The sequence below is a fragment of the Salmo trutta genome, chromosome 26 (assembly GCF_901001165.1).
Source record: "Salmo trutta chromosome 26, fSalTru1.1, whole genome shotgun sequence".
In the NCBI taxonomy this organism is placed as follows: Eukaryota; Metazoa; Chordata; class Actinopteri; order Salmoniformes; family Salmonidae; genus Salmo; species Salmo trutta.
The window spans coordinates 44,723,913-44,749,901 of NC_042982.1; the positions used below are offsets into that span (position 1 = coordinate 44,723,913).

Consider the following 25,989-nt stretch of genomic DNA (forward strand, 5'->3'; position numbering starts at 1 on the left):
TGTAGGGAAAAGGGTGTAATTTGTAATGTATTCTCTTTGTGTATGTACAGTGCATTTGGAAAGTATTCAGACCCCTTCATTTACCCCCCCAACATTTTGTTACGTTACAGCCTTATTCTAAAATGGATTAAATAAAAAAAATATCTTCATTAATCTGCAGACAATACTTCCTGATGACAAAGCGAAAACAGGTTTTTAGAAATGTTTGCAAATTTATTAAGCATAAAAAAAACACGTACATAAGTATTCAGACCCTTTGCTATGAGACTCGAAATTGAGCTCAGGTGCATCCTGTTTACATTGATCATCCTTGAGACGTTTCTACAACTTGATTGGCGTCCACCTGTGGTAAATTCAATTGTTTGGACATGATTTGGAAAGGCATACACCTGTCTATATAAGGTCCCACAGTTGACCGTGCATGTCGGAGCAAAAACCAAGCCATGAGGTCAAAGGAATTGCCCGTAGAGCTCCTAGACAGGATTGTGCCGAGGCACAGATCTGGGGAAGGGTACCAAAATATTTCTGCAGCATTGAAGGTCCCCAATAACACAGTGGCCTCCATTCTTTAATGGACGAAGTTTGGAACCACCGAGACTCTTCCTAGAGCTGGCAGCCCAGCCAAACTGAGCAATCGGGGGGGGGGGGGGGGGCTTGGTCAGGGAGGTGACCAAGAACCTGATGGTCACTCTAACAGAGCTCCAGATTTCTTCTGTGGAGATGGGACAACCTTACGGAAGGACAACCATCTCTGCAGCACTCCACCAATCAGGCCTTTATGGTAGAGTGGCCAGACGGAAGACACTCTTCAGTAAAAGGCACATGACAGCCCGCTTGGAGTTTGCCAAAAGGCACCTAAAGAACTCTGAGAAACAAGATTATCTGGTCTGATGAAACCAAGATCGAATTCTTTGGCCTGAATGCCAAGCGTCATGTCTGGAGGGAAACCTGGCACCACTACTACGGTGAACCATGGTTGTGGTACCATCAGTCTGTGGGGATGTTTTTCAGCGGCATGGACTGGGAGACTAGTCAGGATCGAGGGAAAGATGAACGGAGCAAAGTACAGAGAGATCCTTGAAGAAAGCCTGCTCCAGAGCGCTCAGGACCTCAGACTGGGGGGGCAAGGTCCACCTTCCAATAAGACAGCGACCCTCAGCACACAGCCAAGACAATGCAGGAGTAGTTTCGAGACATGTCTCTGAATGTCCTTGACTGGCCCAGCCAGAGTTTGGACTTGAACCCGATCGAACATCTCTGGAGATGTCTCTGCATCTGTTGCCTGTTTTAGAGTTTAATAGCCTACTGATTCCGTGAGCTCAAAGCCTCACGCAATCACATTCACAAATTCGACAGGTTTTAAATCTTCGCTATGCCGTAATAAATGCTTTACACTATTTTTCTTTAGACCAGCCTCATTGGTATTATTTAGAATTTATTCAGTGTTTACACTTCCAAATTGTCTGAATTTTAAAATATTTTTACTAACCCTCCCTTTTCCTTGATCTCCTTCTTGTTCCTTGATCATCATTGTTGTAATAATACTACTACTACTACTACTACTACTACTACTACTACTACTACTACTACTACTACTACTACTACATAATAATAATAATAATAATAATAATAATAATAATAATAATAATAATGAATGTCATTTATCATTAGTACAGTATGCTTAGTATAGCAGCCTTGTATAACCACCATTGAGCTGTAGGCCGAAGAGCGCATCCGGTTTAGTCTTAATACTGTAACTTACTTACGCGCATTATTTCAACACTTTATATTGGCTACTTTATCCATAATTTATTCGTTATGTTATAGACAGAAGCGTGCTACATGGCAGACCAATCCGAACTCCTCTCTCGGACATGTCCAGCACATCCATTATCTCAGCCAATCATGGCTAGCGGGAAGGTTCCTGTCTTTTTCTGTGGCTAAACCAACTAGGCTCATAATTTAACATGTTTTTGTATTTACAGATGGCGTACAAGTGTGTTATTTAAGGCACATGGAAGTTCACATGTTCCATAAGGGATTTCTGCCATAAAACGCATTTTAATTAAATGTTTTACATTCAAATGCCTCTAGTAGTGATGTGGGACATGCGCTTAGTTTCCTGAAATGTGTCACATGACACACCCTGTGTGTTTTTTAATAAAAAAATGAACTATATGCGTTGACCTTGTCTGATGCTTTAAGCTTACTGTTTGATGAAATAAGACACAAATGACTCGAGGGAGCCAGAGATCTAGAGGAAGAGAAAAACATGAACCTGACCCAACCATTCTCCTCCTGCTGGCTTTCTCAGATTCTGCCATTTACTCTCCTGAAGTTGCCGGTAATCGGCTGCACAAGGAGTAGCACACCTTTTCCTCATGTGGCATGCCAATTTATCTTACCATTTCTACCGATCTGCGTGCCAGTTATGGTTTTCATATGCACATTTTCTTAACAGTTTTGTCTTTATATCTCAAAACCTTTCATGTGGTTAATCAAAATTCTATGAAAATGATAAAAATCTAAAATAATTTCTATTGCCAAGCTATGTAAAAATATCCAACATATAAAAACTGCAGCCTGCAGGTTAGAAAATATCCAGATTCAAAAAAAAATATATAATCCCAATAAATTGCATTGGCTAAGCATGGCCTGTCTGCAACGAACTTGAAACATTGTATCAACTATTAACTTGGGTCAGACCTGAAGCTTGCTCTAGCAAACTTGCAACATTTGTATAAAATATTCTGGACCCTCAGAGTTTTTACTGTGCTAGTGAGCTCGGGACAGACACAGCTTTAGGCTATTTGCGCAAGAGATAAGAAGCAGTGTTTGACTTGGGCGGTAGTTGCTCACTGGACGGCGCCTACAATTTTCTACTGCTTAAGCTCTTGTTCCTTTTACAGAATATTTGCTCAAAAGTGTTGTAGAGCTCCTGCGTCTAAATATAAACGGTACAAGCACCCAAAATGAGTGTTTACAGATGGCATATAAGTCTAGCACTGATAACAAGTAATCAGGTAGGCCTATTTTTATGACTTTCCAGTGATCAGAGCATGACTTATTATTATTTAAAAAAAAAAAAAATTCCTTTCCCCGGCCATCCTACAATCTAAGCTTGATGCCCTCAATCTCACACAAATTATCAATGAACCTACCAGGTACAACCCCCAAAATCTGTAAACACAGGCACCCTCATAGATATCATCCTAACCAACCTGCCCTCCAAATTTTACCTCTGCTGTCTTCAACCAGGATCTCAGCGATCACCGGAAACATTGCTTGCGTCCGTAATGGGTCTGCGGTTAAACGACCACCCCTCATCACTGTCAAACGCTCCCTTAAACACTTCAGCGAGCAGGCCTTTCTAATTGACCTGGCCGGGGTATCCTGGAAGGATATTGACCTCCATTCCGTCAGTAGAGGATGCCTAGTTATTCTTTAAAAGTGCTTTCCTCACAATCTTAAATAAGCATTCCCCAGTCAAAAAATGTAGAACCAGGAACGGATAGAGCCCGTGGTTCACTCCAGACCCGACTGCCCTTGACCAGCACAAAAACATCCTGGGGCGTTCTGCATTAGCATCGAATAGCCCCCGCGATATGCAAATTTTCAGGGAAGTTAGGAACCAATATACACAGGCAGTTAGGAAAGCAAAGGCTTTTTCAAAAAGAAATCTTCATCCTGCAACACAAACTCAAAAGTTCTGGGACACTGTAAAGTCCATGGAGAATAAGAGCACCTCCTCCCAGCTGCCCACTGCTCTGAGGATAGGAAACACTGTCACCACCGATACATCCACTATAATTGAGAATTTCAATTAAAAGTTTTCTACGGCTGGCCATGCTTTCCACCTGGCTTCCCTACCCTGGTCAACAGCCCTTCACCCCCCACAGCAACTCGCCCAAGCCTCCCCCATTTCTCCTTCACCTAAATCTAGATGGCTAATGTTCTGAAAGAGCTGCAAAATCTGGACCCCTACAAATCAGCAGGGCTAGACAATCTGGACCCACTCTTTGTAAAATTATCACCCGAAATTGTTGCAACCCCTATTACTAGCCTGTTCAACCTCTCTTTCGTGTCGTCTGACATTCCCAAAGATTGGAAAGCAGCTGCGGTCATCCCCCTCTTCAAAGGAGGGGACACTCTTGACCCAAACTGCTACAGACCTATATCTATCCTACCCTGCCTTTCTAAAGTCTTCGAAAGCCAAGTTAATAAACAGATCACCGTCCATTTTGAATCCCACCGTACCTTCTCCGCTTTGCAATCTGGTTTCCGAGCTGGTCATGGGTCCACCTCAGCCATGCTCAAGGTCCTAAACGATATCATAACTGCCATCGATAAGAGACAATACTGTGCAGTCGTATTCATCGACCTGGCAAGGCTTTCGACTCTGTCAATCACCACATTCTTATCGGCAGACTCAACAGCCTTGGTTTCTCAAATGATTGCCTCACCTGGTTCACCAACTACTTCTCTGATAGAGTTCAGTGTGTCAAATCGGAGGGCCTGTTGTCCAGACCTCTGGCAGTCTCTATGGGGGTGCCACAGGGTTCAAATCTCGGGCCGTCTCTTTTCTCAGTATACATCAATGATGTCGCTCTTGCTGCTGGTGAGTCTCTGATCCACCTCTACGCAGACGACACCATTCTGTATACTTCTGGCCCTTCTTTGGACACTGTTAACTACCCTCCAGATGAGCTTCAATGCCATACAACTCTCCTTCCGTGGTCTCCAACTGCTCTTAAATACAAGTAAAACTAAATGCATGCTCTTCAACTGATCGCTGCCCGCACCTGCCCGTCCAGCATCACTACTCTGGACGGTTCTGACCTAGAATATGTGGATAACTACAAATACCTAGGTGCCTGGTTAGACTGTAAACTCTCCTTCCTCACTCACATTAAGCATCTCCAATCCAAAATTAAATCTAGAGTCGGCTTCCTATTTCGCAAGAAAGCCTCCTTCACTCATGCTGCCAAACATACCCTTGTAAAACTGACCATCCCACCGATCCTCGACTTCGGCGATGTCATCTATAAAATAGCCTCCAACATTATACTCAGCAAGTTGTATGCAGTCTATCACAGTGCCATCCGTTTTGTCACCAAAGCCCCATATATTACACACCACTGGGACCTGTATGCTCTCATTGGCTGGCCCTCTTTATGTAACTGTTGTAATTATCAATGGATGTAAAAACAGACTTAGTTTGTTTGGTATAAAGGAACAATGAGCTCCACAGGTCATTAGTGGTGGTGCGTTAAGCCAATCAGAAATACTGTCAGATCTCACAATGTTCACATTTATATGCCTACATTTGCGCGCAGGCCAGGTAGTCTATAGACCTGCTATTAGGTAGCATATAGACCAGCTATTATGTGTAATCAGGTCAGGTAGTCTATAGGCCTGCTATGTGTAATCAGGCCAGGTAGTCTATAGACCTGCTATTATGTGTAATCAGGCCAGGTAGTCTATAGACCTGCGTCTATGTGTAATCAGGCCAGGTAGTCTATAGACCTGCGTCTATGTGTAATCAGGCCAGGTAGTCTATAGACCTGCGTCTATGTGTAATCAGGCCAGGTAGTCTATAGACCTGCGTCTATGTGTAATCAGGCCAGGTAGTCTATAGACCTGCGTCTATGTGTAATCAGGCCAGGTAGTCTATAGACCTGCGTCTATGTGTAATCAGGCCAGGTAGTCTATAGACTTGCGTCTGTGTGTAATCAGGCCAGGTAGTCTATAGACCTGCGTCTGTGTGTAATCAGGCCAGGTAGTCTATAGACCTGCGTCTGTGTGTAATCAGGCCAGGTAGTCTATAGACCTGCGTCTATGTGTAATCAGGCCAGGTAGTCTATAGACCTGCGTCTATGTGTAATCAGGCCAGGTAGTCTATAGACCTGCGTCTATGTGTAATCAGGCCAGGTAGTCTATAGACCTGCGTTTATGTGTAATCAGGCCAGGTAGTCTATAGACCTGCTTCTATGTGTAATCAGGCCAGGTAGTCTATAGACCTGCTTCTATGTGTAATCAGGCCAGGTAGTCTATAGACCTGCTTCTATGTGTAATCAGGCCAGGTAGTCTATAGACCTGCTTCTATGTGTAATCAGGCCAGGTAGCCTATAGGCCTGCTATTATGTGTAATCAGGCCAGGTAGTCTATAGGCCTGCTATTATGTGTAATCAGGCCAGGTAGTCTATAGGCCTGCTATTATGCGTAATCAGGCCAGGTAGTCTATAGACCTGCGTCTATGTGTAATCAGGCTAGGTAGTCTATAGACCTGCGTCTATGTGTAATCAGGCCAGGTAGTCTATAGACCTGCGTCTATGTGTAATCAGGCCAGGTAGTCTATAGACCTGCGTCTATGTGTAATCAGGCCAGGTAGTCTATAGACCTGCGTCTATGTGTAATCAGGCCAGGTAGCCTATAGATTTGCGTCTATGTGTAATCAGGCCAGGTAGCCTATAGATTTGCGTCTATGTGTAATCAGGCCAGGTAGCCTATAGACCTGCTATTGTGTGTAATCAGGCCAGGTAGTCTATAGACCTGCTATTGTGTGTAATCAGGCCAGGTAGTCTATAGACCTGCTATTGTGTGTAATCAGGCCAGGTAGTCTATAGACCTGCTATTGTGTGTAATCAGGCCAGGTAGTCTATAGACCTGCTATTGTGTGTAATCAGGCCAGGTAGTCTATAGACCTGCTATTGTGTGTAATCAGGCCAGGTAGTCTATAGACCTGCTATTGTGTGTAATCAGGCCAGGTAGTCTATAGACCTGCTATTATGTGTAATCAGGCCAGGTAGTCTATAGACCTGCTATGTTTAATCAGGCCAGGTAGTCTATAGACCTGCTATGTTTAATCAGGGCAGGGTAGCCTATAGGCCTGCGTCTATGTTTTGTCAGGTGCGTGTGCTTACTAAACATTGACAGGAGCGCTCCAAACACTAGATAATGACTAAATTGAATAGACAAATTACCTTGTTTTTCACTAGTGTAGCATAGGTTGTGCGCTCTGCCAACAACGTGTCCGCTCTGAAAATGAGGACGTAAGACAGGAGTAATAATAATATTGAATGCATTAAAATAAGTGACCATAACCGAAGTAACAAACACTGTAGATGAGAAGGCTAAATGTACTACTGGTGATACATGTAATGGGGAATTGATAGGCACTAACAATCAAACACAAACGATTCACACAATGAAGTTATGAAACAATGAATGTGCACAAATTGGCAGGAGAGAGAACATTCTGGAGATAGAAGTGCATTGTGCAACTGGATGCCGCATGGTCAATCTGACTTCTGCGTTGGCCATGCAGTATTTACGGTGATATGGCCTCTGCAGAATTCAGGGCATTCATATTTATTGCGCTTCGCGGAGCAGCGCAGGCAGAGCTGTTGTGAAGTAATTTAGGAAGTGCGTTTGTGTTTATACAGGACGTACCACCCCCGCCTATCGTCAACCAATCCTGTCAATGCAGAGCTATACAGAGCCCACCGCATTGTTACACCGTTTAGGAGGCGCATGGCACCTCGCTCGATTTGGCCTCCGCATGACCCCCGGAAGTTCCGCGATTGTGTCACATCCTTCATTTGGAGCTTCCGACCACGTTTTTAGAATCAAGCGTAAATTTGGTATTAGTCTAGGCCTTCGCAATGGATTTGTTCACCGAGATGGGCGCCTGTGTGTGTGTGTGTGTGTGTGTGTGTGTGCTACTGCTCGACTAAAATCTTGGGTCGACCAACAGCTTATCAACCAAACAATCGACTAATTGGGGTCTTCCGCAGGAAGCGTGTGGCTCAGTTGGTAGAGCATGGTGATTGCAACGCCAGGGTTGTGGGTTCGATTCCCACGGGAGACCAGTACGGGGGGAAAAAATAATAATGTATGAAATGTATGCATTCACTACTGTAAGTCGCTCTGGATAAGAGCGTCTGCTAAATGACGTAAATCCGTCCATGCCATCCGTCCATGCCATCCGTCCATGCCATCGTTGTGATTTTACTGTCGGTTCTGTTCCAGGAGCTTGGAGTGCCTGGTCGGTGTTGTGAATGAGGCAGTCATGGCAGACCACACCCCCCCACTGGAGTCCGGCCAGATACTCAGCCCCGACCTCCCGCTCCTCGCCTCGCCTCCCCCTACCATGGTCAACGGAGAGGGACCCCAGCAGGTACTGTCACATTCTATTCTATAATGTGTAGGTCCTGAATACTGGACCCCAGCTGGTACTGTCACATTCTATTCTATTCTATAATGTGTAGGTCCTGAATACTGGACCCCAGCTGGTACTGCCACATTCTATTCTATAATGTGTAGGCCCTGAATACTGGACCCCAGCAGGTACTGTCACAGTCTATAATATGTAGGCCCTGAATACTGGACCCCAGCTGGTACTGTGACAGAATAGAGATGTACTATCTATAGTTGTGTTTTAACTGGAATTAGGATGTGTCCCTCTGAACTCTCGAGGTTGTAAAACGTGTACCTATGTTTACTGTCTGGGTTTGTTTAGGGAACTAATCCTACTTGGCCGTGTTAAGCCTGTTCTGACACTTGTGCTGAAGGTATAATACCACTGTAATGTCTTCCTAGAAGCTTTCAGAAACCTTGATCTCTCTGCAACGTTAGTAATAGTGGCCGTTAGTACTAGTAGTAGTGGCCGTTAGTACCGGTAGTAGTGGCCGTTAGTACCGGTAGTAGTGGCCGTTAGTACCGGTAGTAGTGGCCGTTAGTACCGGTAGTAGTGGCCGTTAGTACCGGTAGTAGTGGCCAGTGGCCGTTAGTACCGGTAGTAGTGGCCGTTAGTACCGGTAGTAGTGGCCGTTAGTACCGGTAGTAGTGGCCGTTAGTACCGGTAGTAGTGGCCGTTAGTACCGGTAGTAGTGGCCGTTAGTACCGGTAGTAGTGGCCGTTAGTACCGGTAGTAGTGGCCGTTAGTACCGGTAGTAGTGGCCGTTAGTACCGGTAGTAGTGGCCGTTAGTACCGGTAGTAGTGGCCGGGTAGTAGTGGCCGTTAGTACCGGTAGTAGTGGCCGTTAGTACCGGTAGTAGTGGCCGTTAGTACCGGTAGTAGTGGCCGTTAGTACCGGTAGTAGTGGCCGTTAGTATTGGTAGTAGTGGCCGTTAGTACCGGTAGTAGTGGCCGTTAGTACTAGTGACCGGTAGTAGTGGCCGTTAGTACTAGTGACCGTTAGTACCAGTAGTAGTGGTGACCGTTAGTACCAGTAGTAGTGGTGACCGTTAGTACCAGTAGTAGTAGTGACCGTTAGTACCAGTAGTAGTGGTGGCCGTTAGTACCAGTAGTAGTGGTGGCCGTTAGTACCAGTAGTAGTGGTGGCCGTTAGTACCAGTAGTAGTGGTGGCCGTTAGTACCAGTAGTAGTGGTGGCCGTTAGTACCAGTAGTAGTGGTGGCCGTTAGTACCAGTAGTAGTGGTGGCCGTTAGTACCAGTAGTAGTGGTGGCCGTTAGTACCGGTAGTAGTGGCCGTTAGTACCGGTAGTAGTGGCCGTTAGTACTAGTGACCGTTAGTACCGGTAGTAGTGGTGGCCGTTAGTACTAGTAGTGGTGACCGTTAGTACCGGTAGTAGTGGTGACCGTTAGTACCGGTAGTAGTGGTGGCCGTTAGTACCAGTAGTAGTGGTGACCGTTAGTACCGGTAGTAGTGGTGGCCGTTAGTACCGGTAGTAGTGGTGGCCGTTAGTACCAGTAGTAGTGGTGACCGTTAGTACCGGTAGTAGTGGTGACCGTTAGTAAGTGATCTTTAGTTCTTGTAATAATGATAGTTAGAATTACTAATGATTATTAATAGTACTAAATAGTAATAATGATTGAATAAGAGTATTAGTAGCAATTTTATTTGTTCCATTTTATTTAACCTTTAAGTGAGTACTAGTAGTTATAATCGTTAGTACTACTCACTAGTAATACGAGTTAGTACTAGCGCTGACGATTACTAGTGAGTATTACTATCAATCAAATGTACATTTATTTATTAAGCCCTTTTTATATCAGCTAATGTCACAAAGTGCTATACAGAAACCCAGCCTGAAACCCCAAACAGCGCAGGTGTAGAAGCACGGTGGCTCGGAAAAACTCCCTAGAAAGGCCAGAACCTAGGAAGAAACTTAGAGGGACCAAGCTCTGAGGGGTGGCCAGTCCTCTTCTGGCTGTGCCGGGTGGAGATTATAACAGAACATGGCCAAGATGTTTAAACGTTCATAGATGACCAGCAGGGTCAGATAATAATCAGTGGTTGTAGAGGGTGCAACAGGACAGCACCTCAGGAGTAAATGTTAGTTGGCTTTTCATAGCCGATCATTCAGCGTTAGAGACAGCAGCTGCGGTAGATAGAGTCCAAAACAGCAGGTCAGGGACAAGGTAGCACGTCCGGTGAACAGGTCAGGGTTCCATAGCCGCAGGCAGAACAGTTGAAACTGGAGCAGCAGCACGACCAGGTGGGCTGGGGACAGCAAGGAGTCATCAGGCCAGGTAGTCCTGAGGCATGGTCCTGTGGGGGAGGGACTGGTCCAACTCAAGGTGCCATTTAAACTTAGTACATAAACTCAGCAAAAAAATAAACATCCTCTCACTGTCAACTGCGTTTTTTATTTTCAGCAAACTTAACATGTGTAAATATTTGTATGAACATAAGATTCAACAACTGAGACATAAACTGAACAAGTTCTACAGACATGTGACTAACATAAATTGAATAATGTCTTCCTGAACAAAGGGGGGGTCAAAATCAATAGTAACAGTCACTATCTGGTGTGGCCACCAGCTGTATTAAGTACTGCAGTGCATCTCCTCCTCATGGACTGCACCAGATTTGCCATTTCTTGCTGTGAAATGTTACCTCACTCTTCCACCAAGGCACCTGCAAGTTCCTGGACATTTCTGGGGGGGAAATGGCCCTAGCCCTCACCCTCCGATTCAACAGGTCCCAGACGTGCTCAATGGGATTGAGATCCGGCCTCTTTGCTGGCCATGGCAGAACACTGACATTCCTGTCTTGCAGGAAATCACGCACAGAACGAGCAGTATGGCTGGTGGCATTGTCATGCTGGAGGGTCATGTCAGGATGAGCCTGCAGGAAGGGTACCGCACGAGGGAGGACGATGTCTTCGCTGTAACGCACAGCGTTGAGATTGCCTGCAATGACAACAAGCTCAGTCCGATGATGCTGTGACAACCTGCCCCAGACCATGACGGACCCTCCACCTCCAAATCGATCCCGCTCCAGTGTACAGGCCTCGGTGTAACACTCATTCCTTCAAAAGATAAACGCAAATCTGACAATCACCCCTGGTGAGACAAAACCGCGACTCATCAGTGAAGAGCACTTTTTGCCAGTCCTGTCTGGTCCAGTGACGGTGGGTTTGTGCCCATAGGCGACGTTGTTGCCGGTGAGGACCTGCCTTACAACAGGCCTACAAGCCCTCAGTCCAGCGTCTCTCAGCCTATTGTGGACAGTTTGAGCACTGATGGAGGGGTTGTGCGTTCCTGATGTAACTCTGGCAGTTGTTGTTGCCATCCTGTACCTGTCCCGCAGGTGTGATGTTGGATGTACCGATCTGATGCAGGTGTTGTTACACATGGTCTGCCACTGTGAGGACGATCAGCTGTCCGTTCTGTCTCCCTGTAGCGCTGTCTTAGGTGTCTCACAGTACGGGCATCGCAATTTTTTGCCCTGTCCACATCTGCAGTCCTCATGCTTCCTTGCAGTATGCCTAAGGTACGTTCACGCAGATGAGCAGGGACCCTGGGCATCTTTCTTTTGGTGTTGTTCAGAGTCAGTAGAAAGGCCTCTTTAGTGTCCTACGTTTTCATAACTGTGACCTTAACCTCTCTGGGAAATGTGGGATGGTAACAGCCAGTGAAATAGCAGGGCGGCAAATTCAAAACAACAAAAATCTCATTAATTCAAATTTCTCAAACATACAACTATTATATCCCATTTTAAAGATAGACTTCTCGTTAATCCAACCACATTGTCCGATTTCAAAAAGGCTTTACGGCGAAAGCATAACATTAGATTATGTTAGGACAGCGCCATTTTCCAAGCAAGGAGAGGCGTCACAAAAACCAGAAATACAGCTAAAATGAATCACTAACCTTTGATCTTCATCAGATGGCACTCATAGGACTTCATGTTACACAATACATGTATGTTTTGCTCACTAAAATTCATATTTATATCCAAAAACCCCATTTTTACATTGGCGTGTAATGTTCAGAAATGTTTTGCCTCCCAAAACCTCCAGTGAATGAGCACATCAATTTACAGAAACACTCATCATAAACGTTGATAAAATATTAAACTGTTATTCAAAGAATTATAGATACACTTCTCCTTAACTTCTATGGGCTAGGTGGGACGTTTGCGTCCCACCCTAGTCAACAGCCAGTGGAATCGCGTGGCGCGAAATACAAATACCTCAAATGCTATAACTTCAATTTCTCAAACATATGACTATTTTACACCATTTTAAAGACAAGACTCTCGTTAATCTAACCACATTGTCCGATTTCAAAAAGGCTTTACAGCGAAAGCAAAACATTAGATTATGTCAGGAGAGTACCCTGCCAAAAATAATCACACAGCCATTTTCAAAGCAAGTATATGTGTCACCAAAAACCAAAACCACAGCTAAATGCAGCACTAACGTTTGATGATCGTCATCAGATGACACTCCTAGGACATTATGTTATACAATACATGCATGTTTTGTTCAATCAAGTTCATATTTATATCAAAACCAGCTTTTACATTAGCATGTGATGTTCAGAACTAGCATACCCACCGAACACTTCCGGTGAATTTACTAAATTACTCATGATAAACATTGACAAAATACATAATTATTTTAAGAATTATAGATACAGAACTGCTTTATGCAAACGCTATGTCAGATTTTAAAATAGCTTTTCGGCGAAAGCACATTTTGCAATATTCTGAGTACATAGCTCGGCCATCACGGCTAGCTATTTTGACACCCACCAAGTTTGGGGCTCACTAAACTAAGAATTACTATTAGAAAAATTGGATTACCTTTGCTGTTCTTCGTCAGAATGCACTCCCAGGACTTCTACTTCAACAACAAATGTTGTTTTGGTTCCAGATAATCCATAGTTATATCCAAATACCTCCGTTTTGTTCGTGCGTTCAGGTCACTATCCGAAGGGCGCATTTCGTGACAAAAAATGTCAAAATATTCCATTACCGTACTTAGAAATGCTGTTTAAAATCAATTTTTATGCAATTTTTTTCCCGTAAAATAGCGATAATATTCCAACCTGTTCTTCGTCACTTACCTTTGATCTTCATCAGAATGCACTCCCAGGAATCCCAGTTCCACAATAAATGTTTCTTTTGTTCGATAAAGTCCATCATTTATGTCCTAATACCTCCTTTTCGTTCACGCGTTTAGTCTACTACTCCGAATGCAGGAAGCGCGCGCAAAATGTCACGACGAAAAGTAAAAAAAATTGTATTTACGTTCGTAGAAATATGTCAAATGATGTATAGCATCAATCTTTAGGATGTTTTTATTATAAATCTTCAGTAATATTCCAACCGGACAATTCCAATGTCTTCAGAAATGAAAAGGAACACAGCTAACTCTCATGGGAGTGCGCGCAACTGAACTCATGTCATTCTCTCAGTCATCTGAATCCAGGACCTCTTATTCTCTCCCTATTCACAGTGGAAGCATGAAACAAGGTTCTAAAGAATCACTTGAAAAACTACAAACCTCAGATTTCCACACTTCCTGGTTGGATTTTTCTCAGGTTTTTGCCTGCCATATGAGTTCTGTTATACTCTGACATCATCCAAACAGTTTTAGAAACACTAGAGTGTTTTCTATCCAAATCTACTAATACTATGCATATCCTACCTTTTGGGCCCGAGTAGCAGGCAGTTTAATTTGGGCACGTTATTCATCTGAATTTCCAGATACTACCCCCCTGTCACCAAAAAGTTAATTACCTACCGTCTGTGAGCTGCTAGTGTCTTAACGACCATCCACAGGTGCATGTTCATTAATTGTTTATGGTTTATTGAACAAGCATGGGGAAACAGTGTTTAAACCCTTTACAATGAAGATCTGTGAAGTTATTTTGATGTTTACGAATTATCTTTGAAAGACAGGGTCCTGAAAAAGTGACGTTTATTTTCACTTGATCCTCCCCTTGTACTGTAAAATAAATTGTACACCTTCCACCTCCATAGAATTAACTCGATAACGTTTACGACCACAATTTAACAACTGTAACTACCCTATGTTTGTAAACGTGGGTATGGAATTTGCACACTTCAGCATGCTTTTGTGGCATGGTCGATGGCACGCAGTCCACCACAGACAAGCTCACTCTGCTTGCCTCTTTAATAATTCACCTTCGCAGCCGGTTGCAGAAAATAATCAGCTAGAGGAGAATCAGATTTGCAACATTGATGCCATATTTATAACTGTATAAAATATATGCCACACTTTTTCCACTAACCGGTTTCTATGCCAATGCACACCACACAACCAATAAACAAAACATAATAAGTTTAGGCACTAAAATATCATGGTTTGTGTTTTCAACTCCACAATTAATCGACTATGTTAATCTGGACAAACAGAATACACATCTCTCCCTATCTGGTAGTCTTACCCAGTATAGAAGGCTTGCTTTAACAATCTCTGAATGTCATTCAAATTTTTGGTGTTTTTTTTTTAACGGATGTCTCTTTCCGTTAATCAAATTGCCACTGCACGGTTTGGATTGATTTTATTTGTCAGTTAAAAAAAAAAAAATACTTACAGTTGAAGTCAGAAGTTTACATACACTGAGGTTGGAGTCATTAAAACTCGTTTTTCAACCACTACACAATGTCTTGTTAGCAAACTATAGTTTTGGCAAGTCGGTTAGGACATCTACTTTGTGCATGACACAAGTAATTATTCCAACAATTGTTTACAGACAGATTATTTCACTTATAATTCACTATCACAATTCCAGTGGGTCAGAAGTTTACATACACAAAGTTGACTGTGCCTTTTAAACAGCTTGGAAAATTCCAGAAAAATGATGTCATGGCTTTAGAAGCTTTTGATAGGCTAATAGACATCATTTGAGTCAATTGGAGGTCTACCTGTGGATGTATTTCAAGGCCTACCTTCAAACTCAGTGCCTCTTTGCTTGACATCATGGGAAAATCAAAATAAATCGGCCAAGACCTCAGAGAAAAATTTGTAGACCTGCACAACAAGCCTGGCTCATCCTTGGGAGCAATTTCCAAACGCCTGAAGGTACCACGTTCATCTGCACAAACAATAGTATGCAAGTATAAACACCACGCAGTCCTCATACCGCTGAGGAAGGAGACGCATTGTGTCTCCTAGAGATGAACGTACTTTGGTGCGAAAAGTGCAAATCAATCCCAGAACAGCAAAGGACCTTGTGATGATGCTGGAGGGAACAGGTACAAAATGATCTATATCCACAGTAAAACGAGTCCTATATCGACATAACCTGAAAGGCCGCTCAGAAAGGAAGAAGCCACTGCTCCAAAACCGCCATTAAAAAAGCCAGACGACGGTTTGCAACTGCACATGGGGACAAAGATTGTACTTTTTGGAGAAATGTCCTCTGGTCTGATGAAATAGAACTGTTTGGCCATAATGACCATCATTATGTTTGGAGGAAAAAGGGGGAGGCTTGCATGCTGAAGAACACCATCCCAACCGTGAAGCACGGGGGTGGCAGCATCATGTTGTGGGGGTGTTTTGCTGCAGGAGGGGCTGGTGTACTTAACAAACTAGATGGCATCATGAGGCAGGAAAATTGTGTGGATATATTGAAGCAACATCTCAAGATATCAGTCAGGAAGTTAAAGCTTGGTCGCAAATGGGTCTTCACAATGGACAATGACCCCAAGCATACTTCCAAAGTAATGGCAATGCTACCAAATACTAATTGAGTGTATGTAAACTTCTGACCCACTGGGAATGTGATGAAAGAAATAATAGCTGAAATAAATCATTCTCTCTACTATTATTCTGACATTTCACATTCTTAAAATAAAGTGGTGACCTACAACAGGGGATTTTTTTACTAGGATTAAATATCAGGAATTGTGTAAAACTGAGTTTTAATGTATTTGGCGTAAGGTAAACTCCCGACTTCAACTGTACATACATATAATTTTAAAAGTAATATTGCACAATAAAATCCGACTTATTTCCACAGTAATATAAGGACTAAATGTGTTTGTAATTTACATATCGCCATCTGGCTTTCAGAGGGTCGCCTTTTTTTATTTAAATGATAAATTCAGTGCGGTTATTAGCCTTGATGTTTAGCAAATTTTTATTTTTTACCTTTATTTAACTAGGCAAGTCAGTTAAGAACAAATTCTTATTTTCAATGACGGCCCAGGAACAGTGTTTTGTTCAGGGGCAGAACGACAGATTGTCAGCTCGGGGATTTGAACTTGCAACGTTTCGGCTGCCGCCCCAATGAATGATAGGCCGTGCATAAGAGTAGAACTTTTTTTGCCTGTCTTTTGCACAATACTCACCGTTGGCCTCTCTCCTTAAAAAAAAAAACTTGCTTGCTCTTGGAGAAGCATAAAAAGCTAGACTAGAATAGTTTGCTGTTAGAACTTATTTTTTTAGCATTTCATATACTAAGCTCTTGTTTGCTGAATGTTAAGTACAGAAGCCAATAGAACTCATGGCCACAGCCGTGGAGCCTGAAAGAAGAGAGAACGCAGGATGGCGGTAGGCCAGGGAGCCTGAAAGAAGAGAGAACGCAGGATGGCGGTAGGCGATAGGCCGTGGAGCCTGAAAGAAGAGAGAATGCAGGATGGCGGTAGGCGGTAGGCCGTGGAGCCTGAAAGAAGAGAGAATGCAGGATGGTGGTAGGCCCTGGAGCCTGAAAGAAGAGAGAACGCAGGATGGCGGTAGGCGATAGGCCAGGGAGCCTGAAAGAAGAGAGAACGCAGGATGGTGATAGGCCAGGGAGTCTGAAAGAAGAGAGAACGCAGGATGGCGGTAGGCGATAGGCCTTGGAGCCTGAAAGAAGAGAGAACGCAGGATGGTGGTAGGCCAGGGAGCCTGAAAGAAGAGAGAACGCAGGATGGTGGTAGGCCAGGGAGTCTGAAAGAAGAGAGAATGCAGGATGGTGGTAGGCTATAGCTGTTGTTTGTTCAGACCTGTAGCCATTCAATCTTCATGAAGAGACTAGAAATCCATCTCCATCTTGTTCTAGTCCTATATTATTCAAGCATGTCATTACAATGATCAAGATCAGGACAACAAAACATTTCATTTAACTGTTGAAAGCGAGGAAGGAATGAAGCAACAGTAGAGGAAGGCTGAAGGCACAGCGCAAAACATTAAGGGAAATATTATGAAAGGTATGCGTGAGTCAGCCTACTAATTATGCAAATGTAACAAAACGGGGCCCTATTATATTTCAAAATCTAATTGGCTAGCCTATAATTAACTTTGTAGGCCGCGTGTCCTGCACCAGCATCACAAGTTCTCTCCCAGGTTCATGGTTTGAAACGAGGTATATAATTCCAGTACTGTATTATACGGACAGTAATGATGCACACTCAACAAGATTAGGGGATTAGCTCTGTAGTCTCTTGACTCTGAGCATCTTGATTAGTCATCTGTAGTCTCTTCACTCTGTCCAGCTTGATAACAGTCATCTATAGTCTCTTCACTGTGTCCAGCTTGATAACAGTCATTTATAGTCTCTTCACTGTGTCCAGCTGGATAAGTCATTTATAGTCTCTTCACTGTGTCCAGCTTGATAACAGTCATTTATAGTCTCTTCACTGTGTCCAGCTAGATAACAGTCTCTTCACTGTGTCCAGCTAGATAACAGTCTCTTCACTGTGTCCCGCTTGATAACAGTCTCTTCACTGTGTCCCGCTTGATAACAGTCTCTTCACTGTGTCCCGCTTGATAACAGTCTCTTCACTGTGTCCCGCTTGATAACAGTCTCTTCACTGTGTCCCGCTTGATAACAGTCTCTTCACTGTGTCCAGCTTGATAACAGTCTCTTCACTGTGTCCAGCTTGATAACAGTCTCTTCACTGTGTCCAGCTTGATAACAGTCTCTTCACTGTGTCCAGCTTGATAACAGTCTCTTCACTGTGTCCAGCTTGATAACAGTCTCTTCACTGTGTCCAGCTTGATAAGTCATTTATAGTCTCTTCACTGTGTCCAGCTAGATAAGTCATTTATAGTCTCTTCACTGTGTCCAGCTTGATAAGTCATTTATAGTCTCTTCACTGTGTCCAGCTTGATAACAGTCATTAATAGTCTCTTCACTGTGTCCAGCTTGATAACAGTCATTTATAGTCTCTTCACTGTGTCCAGCTGGATAACAGTCATTTATAGTCTCTTCACTGTGTCCAGCTTGATAACAGTCTCTTCACTGTGTCCAGCTTGCTAACAGTCATTTGTAGTCTCTTCACTGTGTCCAGCTTGATAAGTCTCTTCACTGTGTCCAGCTTGATAAGTCTCTTCACTGTGTCCAGCTTGATAAGTCATTGAAACGAAAGCTAGACAGTCAGGGAGCATCGGGTATTCGAAAGTGATGGATAGACAACTATTTTTGGTCAAATGTTGACGGTGCGGAAAAAAAATCAAATCTATTTGATGTGCGGCCTTCAGGACCTCTGTGAAGACCGATTTTGCGGCCCGCGCGGAAAAATGAGTTTGACACCCCTGCTGTAGGGAAAGACATGTTGTTTACCGTACTGTTAATCACTGGCTCGATCTGGGCCCAATCCACAAAGCGTCTCAGCGTAGGGGTGCTGCTCGAGGATCAGTCTGTACCTTTTTTAGATTACAACCAATAAGATAATATGGACAGATCCTAGATCGGCGCTCTCAATATAGACCCTGGTAAGTTAAGGGATTTCTGTACCACTGGTTTAGGCCTGTGTCTGAGAGGTGTGGGGTTTAAAGTGCCTGTCGTGTGCCTGTGTTGAGCACCTCTCAGGTGTGTGTGTGTGTGTGTGTGTGTGTGTGTGTGTGTGTGTGTGTGTGTATTGAATGAATGAATGAATGAATGAGCTGGGCAAGGGGAGGTCCTAAATATAGGAGGGGAGGAGCTGGGGAGAAGGAAGGAGAGGTCCTAAATATAGGAGGGGAGGAGCAGGGGAGGTCCTATATAGGGGAGGATAAGGAAGGGCCTGTCCTGTGGAAGGGGAGGTCCTATATATGGGAGGAGTGGAAGGGGAGGTCCTATATGTGGAAGGGGAGGTCCTATATATGGGAGGAGTGGAAGGGGAGGTCCTATATATGGGAGGAGTGGAAGGGGAGGTCCTATATATGGGAGGAGTGGAAGGGGAGGTCCTATATATGGTAAGATGGGGAGGTCCTTTATACAGGAAGATGTGGAGGGGAGGAGGGCTCTGGACCTCCTGACAGAGCAATGCAGTGTGTGTACCTGGTCTGGTCTCGACAGCACCATATAGCCGCTAGTGTGGAGTGGTCCTGATGCAGGCTGAGCTGACAGTGAGGAGGATCTGTGGCAATGGTTGCTGACCACAGTCTGTCTCTGACCTTTTCTGGCTGGTCGCCTCGAGGTTGACACTACTAGTCACCACAGCCTGTCTCTGATCTACTAGCCACCGCAGTCTGTCTCTGATCTACTAGCCACCGCAGTCTGTCTCTGATCTACTAGCCACCGCAGCCTGTCTCTGATCTACTAGCCACCGCAGCCTGTCTCTGATCTACTAGCCACCGCAGCCTGTCTCTGATCTACTAGCCACCGCAGTCTGTCTCTGATCTACTAGCCACCGCAGTCTGTCTCTGATCTACTAGCCACCGCAGTCTGTCTCTGATCTACTAGCCACCGCAGTCTGTCTCTGATCTACTAGCCACCGCAGCCTGTCTCTGATCTACTAGCCACCACAGCCTGTCTCTGATCTACTAGCCACCGCAGCCTGTCTCTGATCTACTAGCCACCGCAGCCTGTCTCTGATCTACTAGCCACCGCAGTCTGTCTCTGATCTACTAGCCACCGCAGTCTGTCTCTGATCTACTAGCCACCGCAGTCTGTCTCTGATCTACTAGCCACCGCAGTCTGTCTCTGATCTACTAGCCACCGCAGCCTGTCTCTGATCTACTAGCCACCGCAGCCTGTCTCTGATCTACTAGCCACCACAGCCTGTCTCTGATCTACTAGCCACCGCAGTCTGTCTCTGATCTACTAGCCACCGCAGTCTGTCTCTGATCTACTAGCCACCGCAGTCTGTCTCTGATCTACTAGCCACCGCAGCCTGTCTCTGACCTTTACTGGCTGGTCGCCTCGAGGTTGACACTACTGGTCACCACAGTCTGTCTCTGGGTTCTTCTTCGTCTTGTCTTGGTATCTCCCAGGAACAAAGAGACTCAATTGACAGATTAAACAAAATGGTGGAAGCTCATCACTAGGCAGGTTGCTGGCTTTGACCTGGTCAGTTCTCATCACTAGGCAGGTTGCTGGCTTTGACCTGGTCAGTTCTCATCACTAGGCAGGTAGCTGGCTTTGACCTGGTCAGTTCTCATCACTAGGCAGGTTGCTGGCTTTGACCTGGTCAGTTCTCATCACTAGGCAGGTAGCTGGCTTTGACCTGGTCAGTTCTCATCACTAGGCAGGTTGCTGGCTTTGACCTGGTCAGTTCTCATCACTAGGCAGGTTGCTGGCTTTGACCTGGTCAGTTCTCATCACTAGGCAGGTTGCTGGCTTTGACCTGGTCAGTTCTCATCACTAGGCAGGTTGCTGGCTTTGACCTGGTCAGATCTCATCACTAGGCAGGTAGCTGGCTTTGACCTGGTCAGTTCTCATCACTAGGCAGGTTGCTGGCTTTGACCTGGTCAGTTCTCATCACTAGGCAGGTTGCTGGCTTTGACCTGGTCAGTTCTCATCACTAGGCAGGTTGCTGGCTTTGACCTGGTCAGTTCTCATCACTAGGCAGGTTGCTGGCTTTGACCTGGTCAGTTCTCATCACTAGGCAGGTTGCTGGCTTTGACCTGGTCAGTTCTCATCACTAGGCAGGTTGCTGGCTTTGACCTGGTCAGTTCTCATCACTAGGCAGGTAGCTGGCTTTGACCTGGTCAGTTCTCATCACTAGGCAGGTTGCTGGCTTTGACCTGGTCAGTTCTCATCACTAGGCAGGTTGCTGGCTTTGACCTGGTCAGTTCTCATCACTAGGCAGGTTGCTGGCTTTGACCTGGTCAGTTCTCATCACTAGGCAGGTTGCTGGCTTTGACCTGGTCAGTTCTCATCACTAGGCAGGTTGCTGGCTTTGACCTGGTCAGTTCTCATCACTAGGCAGGTTGCTGGCTTTGACCTGGTCAGATCTCATCACTAGGCAGGTAGCTGGCTTTGACCTGGTCAGTTCTCATCACTAGGCAGGTTGCTGGCTTTGACCTGGTCAGTTCTCATCACTAGGCAGGTTGCTGGCTTTGACCTGGTCAGTTCTCATCACTAGGCAGGTTGCTGGCTTTGACCTGGTCAGTTCTCATCACTAGGCAGGTTGCTGGCTTTGACCTGGTCAGTTCTCATCACTAGGCAGGTTGCTGGCTTTGACCTGGTCAGTTCTCATCACTAGGCAGGTTGCTGGCTTTGACCTGGTCAGTTCTCATCACTAGGCAGGTAGCTGGCTTTGACCTGGTCAGTTCTCATCACTAGGCAGGTTGCTGGCTTTGACCTGGTCAGTTCTCATCACTAGGCAGGTTGCTGGCTTTGACCTGGTCAGTTCTCATCACTAGGCAGGTTGCTGGCTTTGACCTGGTCAGTTCTCATCACTAGGCAGGTTGCTGGCTTTGACCTGGTCAGTTCTCATCACTAGGCAGGTTGCTGGCTTTGACCTGGTCAGTTCTCATCACTAGGCAGGTTGCTGGCTTTGACCTGGTCAGTTCTCATCACTAGGCAGGTTGCTGGCTTTGACCTGGTCAGTTCTCATCACTAGGCAGGTTGCTGGCTTTGACCTGGTCAGTTCTCATCACTAGGCAGGTTGCTGGCTTTTCACCCATTAGTATAGCGTAGACTAGTGGTGGTGTTGTCCCCCAGTCATTACCTGTCCTGAAAAATATATGATTTTCTTTTAGAGATGACTGACTACTGTTTACATCCATTTGAACTCTCCTCTCCTCTGAGGCGGGTCCCTGTTGTTTATCAATACTTCACAAATAGTCCAGGTGCCCAGCTGTTGTTTCTGCTGTAAATAACACCCGGAACACTAAATAGGGAATATGGTCCCAGTTGGGCAGCAGGCCCAGACTTCCCCCTACGCTCTCTCTGACTGTAGGAAATGATGTAGTCTACACAGGTCTTATCGTTTTACAGATTTGCTCTGTCATCTTGTTGACAGCTGCGCCTTCTGTTTTTATACCAGCCTTCTGGAAAGGGTTTGTTTTTTGTCTGTCCACGTTTGAGAGGGGGTGAGAGAGACCCAGGCAGATTGAATGTGCTTTCCAAATGGCTCCCCTTTTTATAAATATATAAAAAGAATAGTTCGGATGCCCTAGTGTTGTCATAGCCAGGACTGATCTGTCCGTCACACAGAGGGGAGCCTGGACACACTCCTCACCTTGTCATCCAGGTCGGACGCGATCCCCTCCTCCACTCCTCCTCACGACCGCTCCGCCCCTCCTCCTCCGCCCCTCCTCCTCCGCCCCTCCTCCACTCCGCCCCTCCGCCCCTCCTCCACTCCGCCCCTCCTCCACTCCGCCCCTCCTCCACTCCGCCCCTCCTCCACTCCGCCCCTCCGCCCCTCCTCCACTCCGCCCCTCCTCCTCCGCCCCTCCTCCACTCCGCCCCTCCGCCCCTCCTCCACTCCGCCCCTCCTCCACTCCGCCCCTCCTCCACTCCGCCCCTCCTCCACTCCGCCCCCCCTCCACTCCGCCCCCCCTCCACTCCGCCCCTCCTCCACTCCGCCCCTCCTCCACTCCGCCCCTCCTCCACTCCGCCCCTCCTCCACTCCGCCCCTCCTCCACTCCGCCCCTCCTCCACTCCGCTCCTCCCCTCCTCCTCTTCTCCCCTCCTCCGCCCCGCTCCTCCCCTCCTCCTCTTCTCCCCCCCTCCACCCCACCCTCCTCCGCCCCTCCTCCACTCCGCCCCTCCTCCACTCCGCCCCTCCGCCCCTCCTCCACTCCGCCCCTCCTCCACTCCGCCCCTCCTCCACTCCGCCCCTCCTCCACTCCGCCCCCCCTCCACTCCGCCCCTCCTCCACTCCGCCCCTCCTCCACTCCGCTCCTCCCCTCCTCCTCTTCTCCCCTCCTCCGCCCCGCTCCTCCCCTCCTCCTCTTCTCCCCCCCTCCACCCCGCCCTCCTCCGCCCCTCCTCCACTCCGCCCCTCCTCCACTCCGCCCCTCCTCCACTCCGCCCCTCCTCCACTCCGCCCCTCCTCCACTCCGCCCCTCCTCCCCCCCTCCACTCCGCCCCCTCCTCCACTCCGCCCCTCCTCCACTCCGCCCCTCCTCCACTCCGCCCCCCCCCCTCCACTCCGCCCCTCCTCCACTCCGCCCCTCCTCCACTCCGCCCCTCCTCCACTCCGCCCCTCCTCCACTCCGCCCCTCCTCCACTCCGCCCCTCCTCCACTCCGCCCCTCCTCCCCCCCTCCACTCCGCCCCTCCTCCACTCCGCCCCTCCACTCCGCCCCGCCCCTCCACTCCGCCCCGCCCCTCCTCCCCTCCGCCCCCCCCTCCACTCCACTCCGCCCCTCCTCCACTCCGCCCCTCCTCCACTCCGCCCCTCCTCCACTCCGCCCCTCCTCCCCCCTCCACTCCGCCCCTCCTCCACTCCGCCCCTCCTCCACTCCGCCCCCCCTCCACTCCGCCCCTCCTCCACTCTGCCCCTCCTCCACTCCGCCCCTCCTCCACTCCGCCCCTCCTCCACTCCGCCCCTCCTCCACTCCGCCCCTCCTCCACTCCGCCCCCCCCTCCACTCCACTCCGCCCCTCCTCCACTCCGCCCCCCCTCCACTCCGCCCCCCCTCCACTCCACTCCGCCCCTCCTCCACTCCGCCCCTCCTCCACTCCGCCCCTCCTCCACTCCGCCCCTCCTCCACTCCGCCCCCCCTCCACTCCGCCCCCCCTCCACTCCACTCCGCCCCTCCTCCACTCCGCCCCCCCTCCACTCCGCCCCCCCTCCACTCCACTCCGCCCCTCCTCCACTCCGCCCCTCCACTCCGCCCCGCCCCTCCACCCCTCCACTCCGCCCCGCCCCTCCACTCTGCCCCTCCTCCACTCTGCCCCTCCTCCACTCCGCTCCTCCCCTCCTCCTCTTCTCCCATGCTCTTCCCACACATCATTTTAATCACCACCTTTTTCTCCGTTCTCGCACTTTCTCTCGCTCGCTCTCTGTGAAACCAAGGCAATGTTTCCATAGCAATGCTGTCTCTCCAGTGGGTGGATGGAACCTAACACCTTATAGAAGAGTTATAGAAGAGTAGAATCTGAGGCCCTCCTGTCAGGCACACAGGCAGCAGGCTAAATAGTCCCCAGTTAGCTATCCTTCCCTCCATTGACTCTGTCCTACATATTTGTCATTGTCAGTTGTGTGTGTGTGTGTGTGTGTGTGTGTGTGTGTGTGTGTGAAAGAGGAGTTGGATCAGTGGTTTAAAGAAAGCTGTATTTTGACTCTACAGGTCAGGTCCTTTCTGTGTTTAGTTATTACGCTGGCTTGTACTCACTGACTGCCTGGCCCAGACTTAGTCCTTAACCTTATGTCCAGTCAAACTGAGGCTTTTTGTATTCTATCCAGGTCTCTTTTGAAACAAGTATTTTAATCACACGGTAACCAGGTTAAATAACCAGGTTACACAAGGTAGCCAGGATAAACAAGGTAGCCAGGTTATATAACCAGGATAAACAAGGTAGACAGGAAAAACAAGGTAGCCAGGTTAAATAACCAGGTTAAACAAGGTAGCCAGGTTATACAAGGTAGCCAGGTTAAATAACCAGGTTAAACAAGGTAGCCAGGTTACACAATGTAGCCAGGTTAAATAACCAGGTTAAACAAGGTAGCCAGGTTAAATAAACAGGTTAAACAAGGTAGCCAGGTTAAATAAACAGGTTACACAAGGTAGACAGGTTAAGTAACCAGGTTAAACAAGTTAGAATACATTTTGATTCAACTTGGCTATCATGGCAGTAAGCCAGCATTGGAAAAACACTGCTCTACTCTACTAGTCCACTTCACAGTTGTGGAGTGACTGAAACCAACTTGAGTCAGTCAGACAGAAGCTCTAATTCAAAGATTCAATCAATACTCCCCAGCGGTGAAGGTGTAAGTAAAGACAGGAGAGCTGTTGTCTGTTGTCTGAGTGTTTGGAGAACTGGGTTTGTTTTGTTTATATGCAGACAGCAGCAGAATATTCATAAACCCTGAAACTAGCTTGAATTGGAGAGGTAGCCAACGGTGTGCTGGCTTGAATTGGAGAGGTAGCCAACGGTGTGCTGGCTTGAATTGGAGAGGTAGCCAACGGTGTGCTGGCTTGAATTGGAGAGGTAACCAACGGTGTGCTGGCTTGAATTGGAGAGGTAACCAACGGTGTGCTGGCTTGAATTGGAGAGGTAACCAACGGTGTGCTGGCTTGAACTGGACAGGTAGCCAACGGCGTGCTGGCTTGAATTGGAGAGGTAACCAACGGCGTGCTGGCTTGAATTGGAGAGGTAACCAACGGCGTGCTGGTTTGAATTGGAGAGGTTTAGTGAACATGTTATGAGGGATGCTAATTAACACAGTAAGCAGATGGCATCTACTGTGAGACACTGGCACACCAGTGTGTGTGTGTGTGTGTGTGTGTGTGTGTGTGTGTGTGTGTGTGTGTGTGTGTGCGCGCGCGCATTTCCCCTGATGTTTAAACCTACGCTTTACCTCTGGCAACCTAGCAATTTATCTACGTGTATTACCCATATGACGTGATATGCTAAAGCATTTGCCAGAAAAACAATGTAAACAGTTCTAGGAAGA

General features: G+C 46.9%; 1 protein-coding gene across 1 annotated transcript in view; it reads left to right on the plus strand.

Moving 5' to 3' along the window:
• Positions 1–25,989, plus strand: part of fndc3a (fibronectin type III domain containing 3A) — a 155,653-nt gene that overhangs the window by 8,771 nt on the left and 120,893 nt on the right. The window contains exon 2 of the mRNA XM_029716051.1: positions 8,032–8,179. Within this exon, the coding sequence (XP_029571911.1) occupies positions 8,072–8,179 (108 nt within the window). The 5' untranslated portion in view covers positions 8,032–8,071. The remainder of the gene's footprint in view (positions 1–8,031; positions 8,180–25,989) is intronic.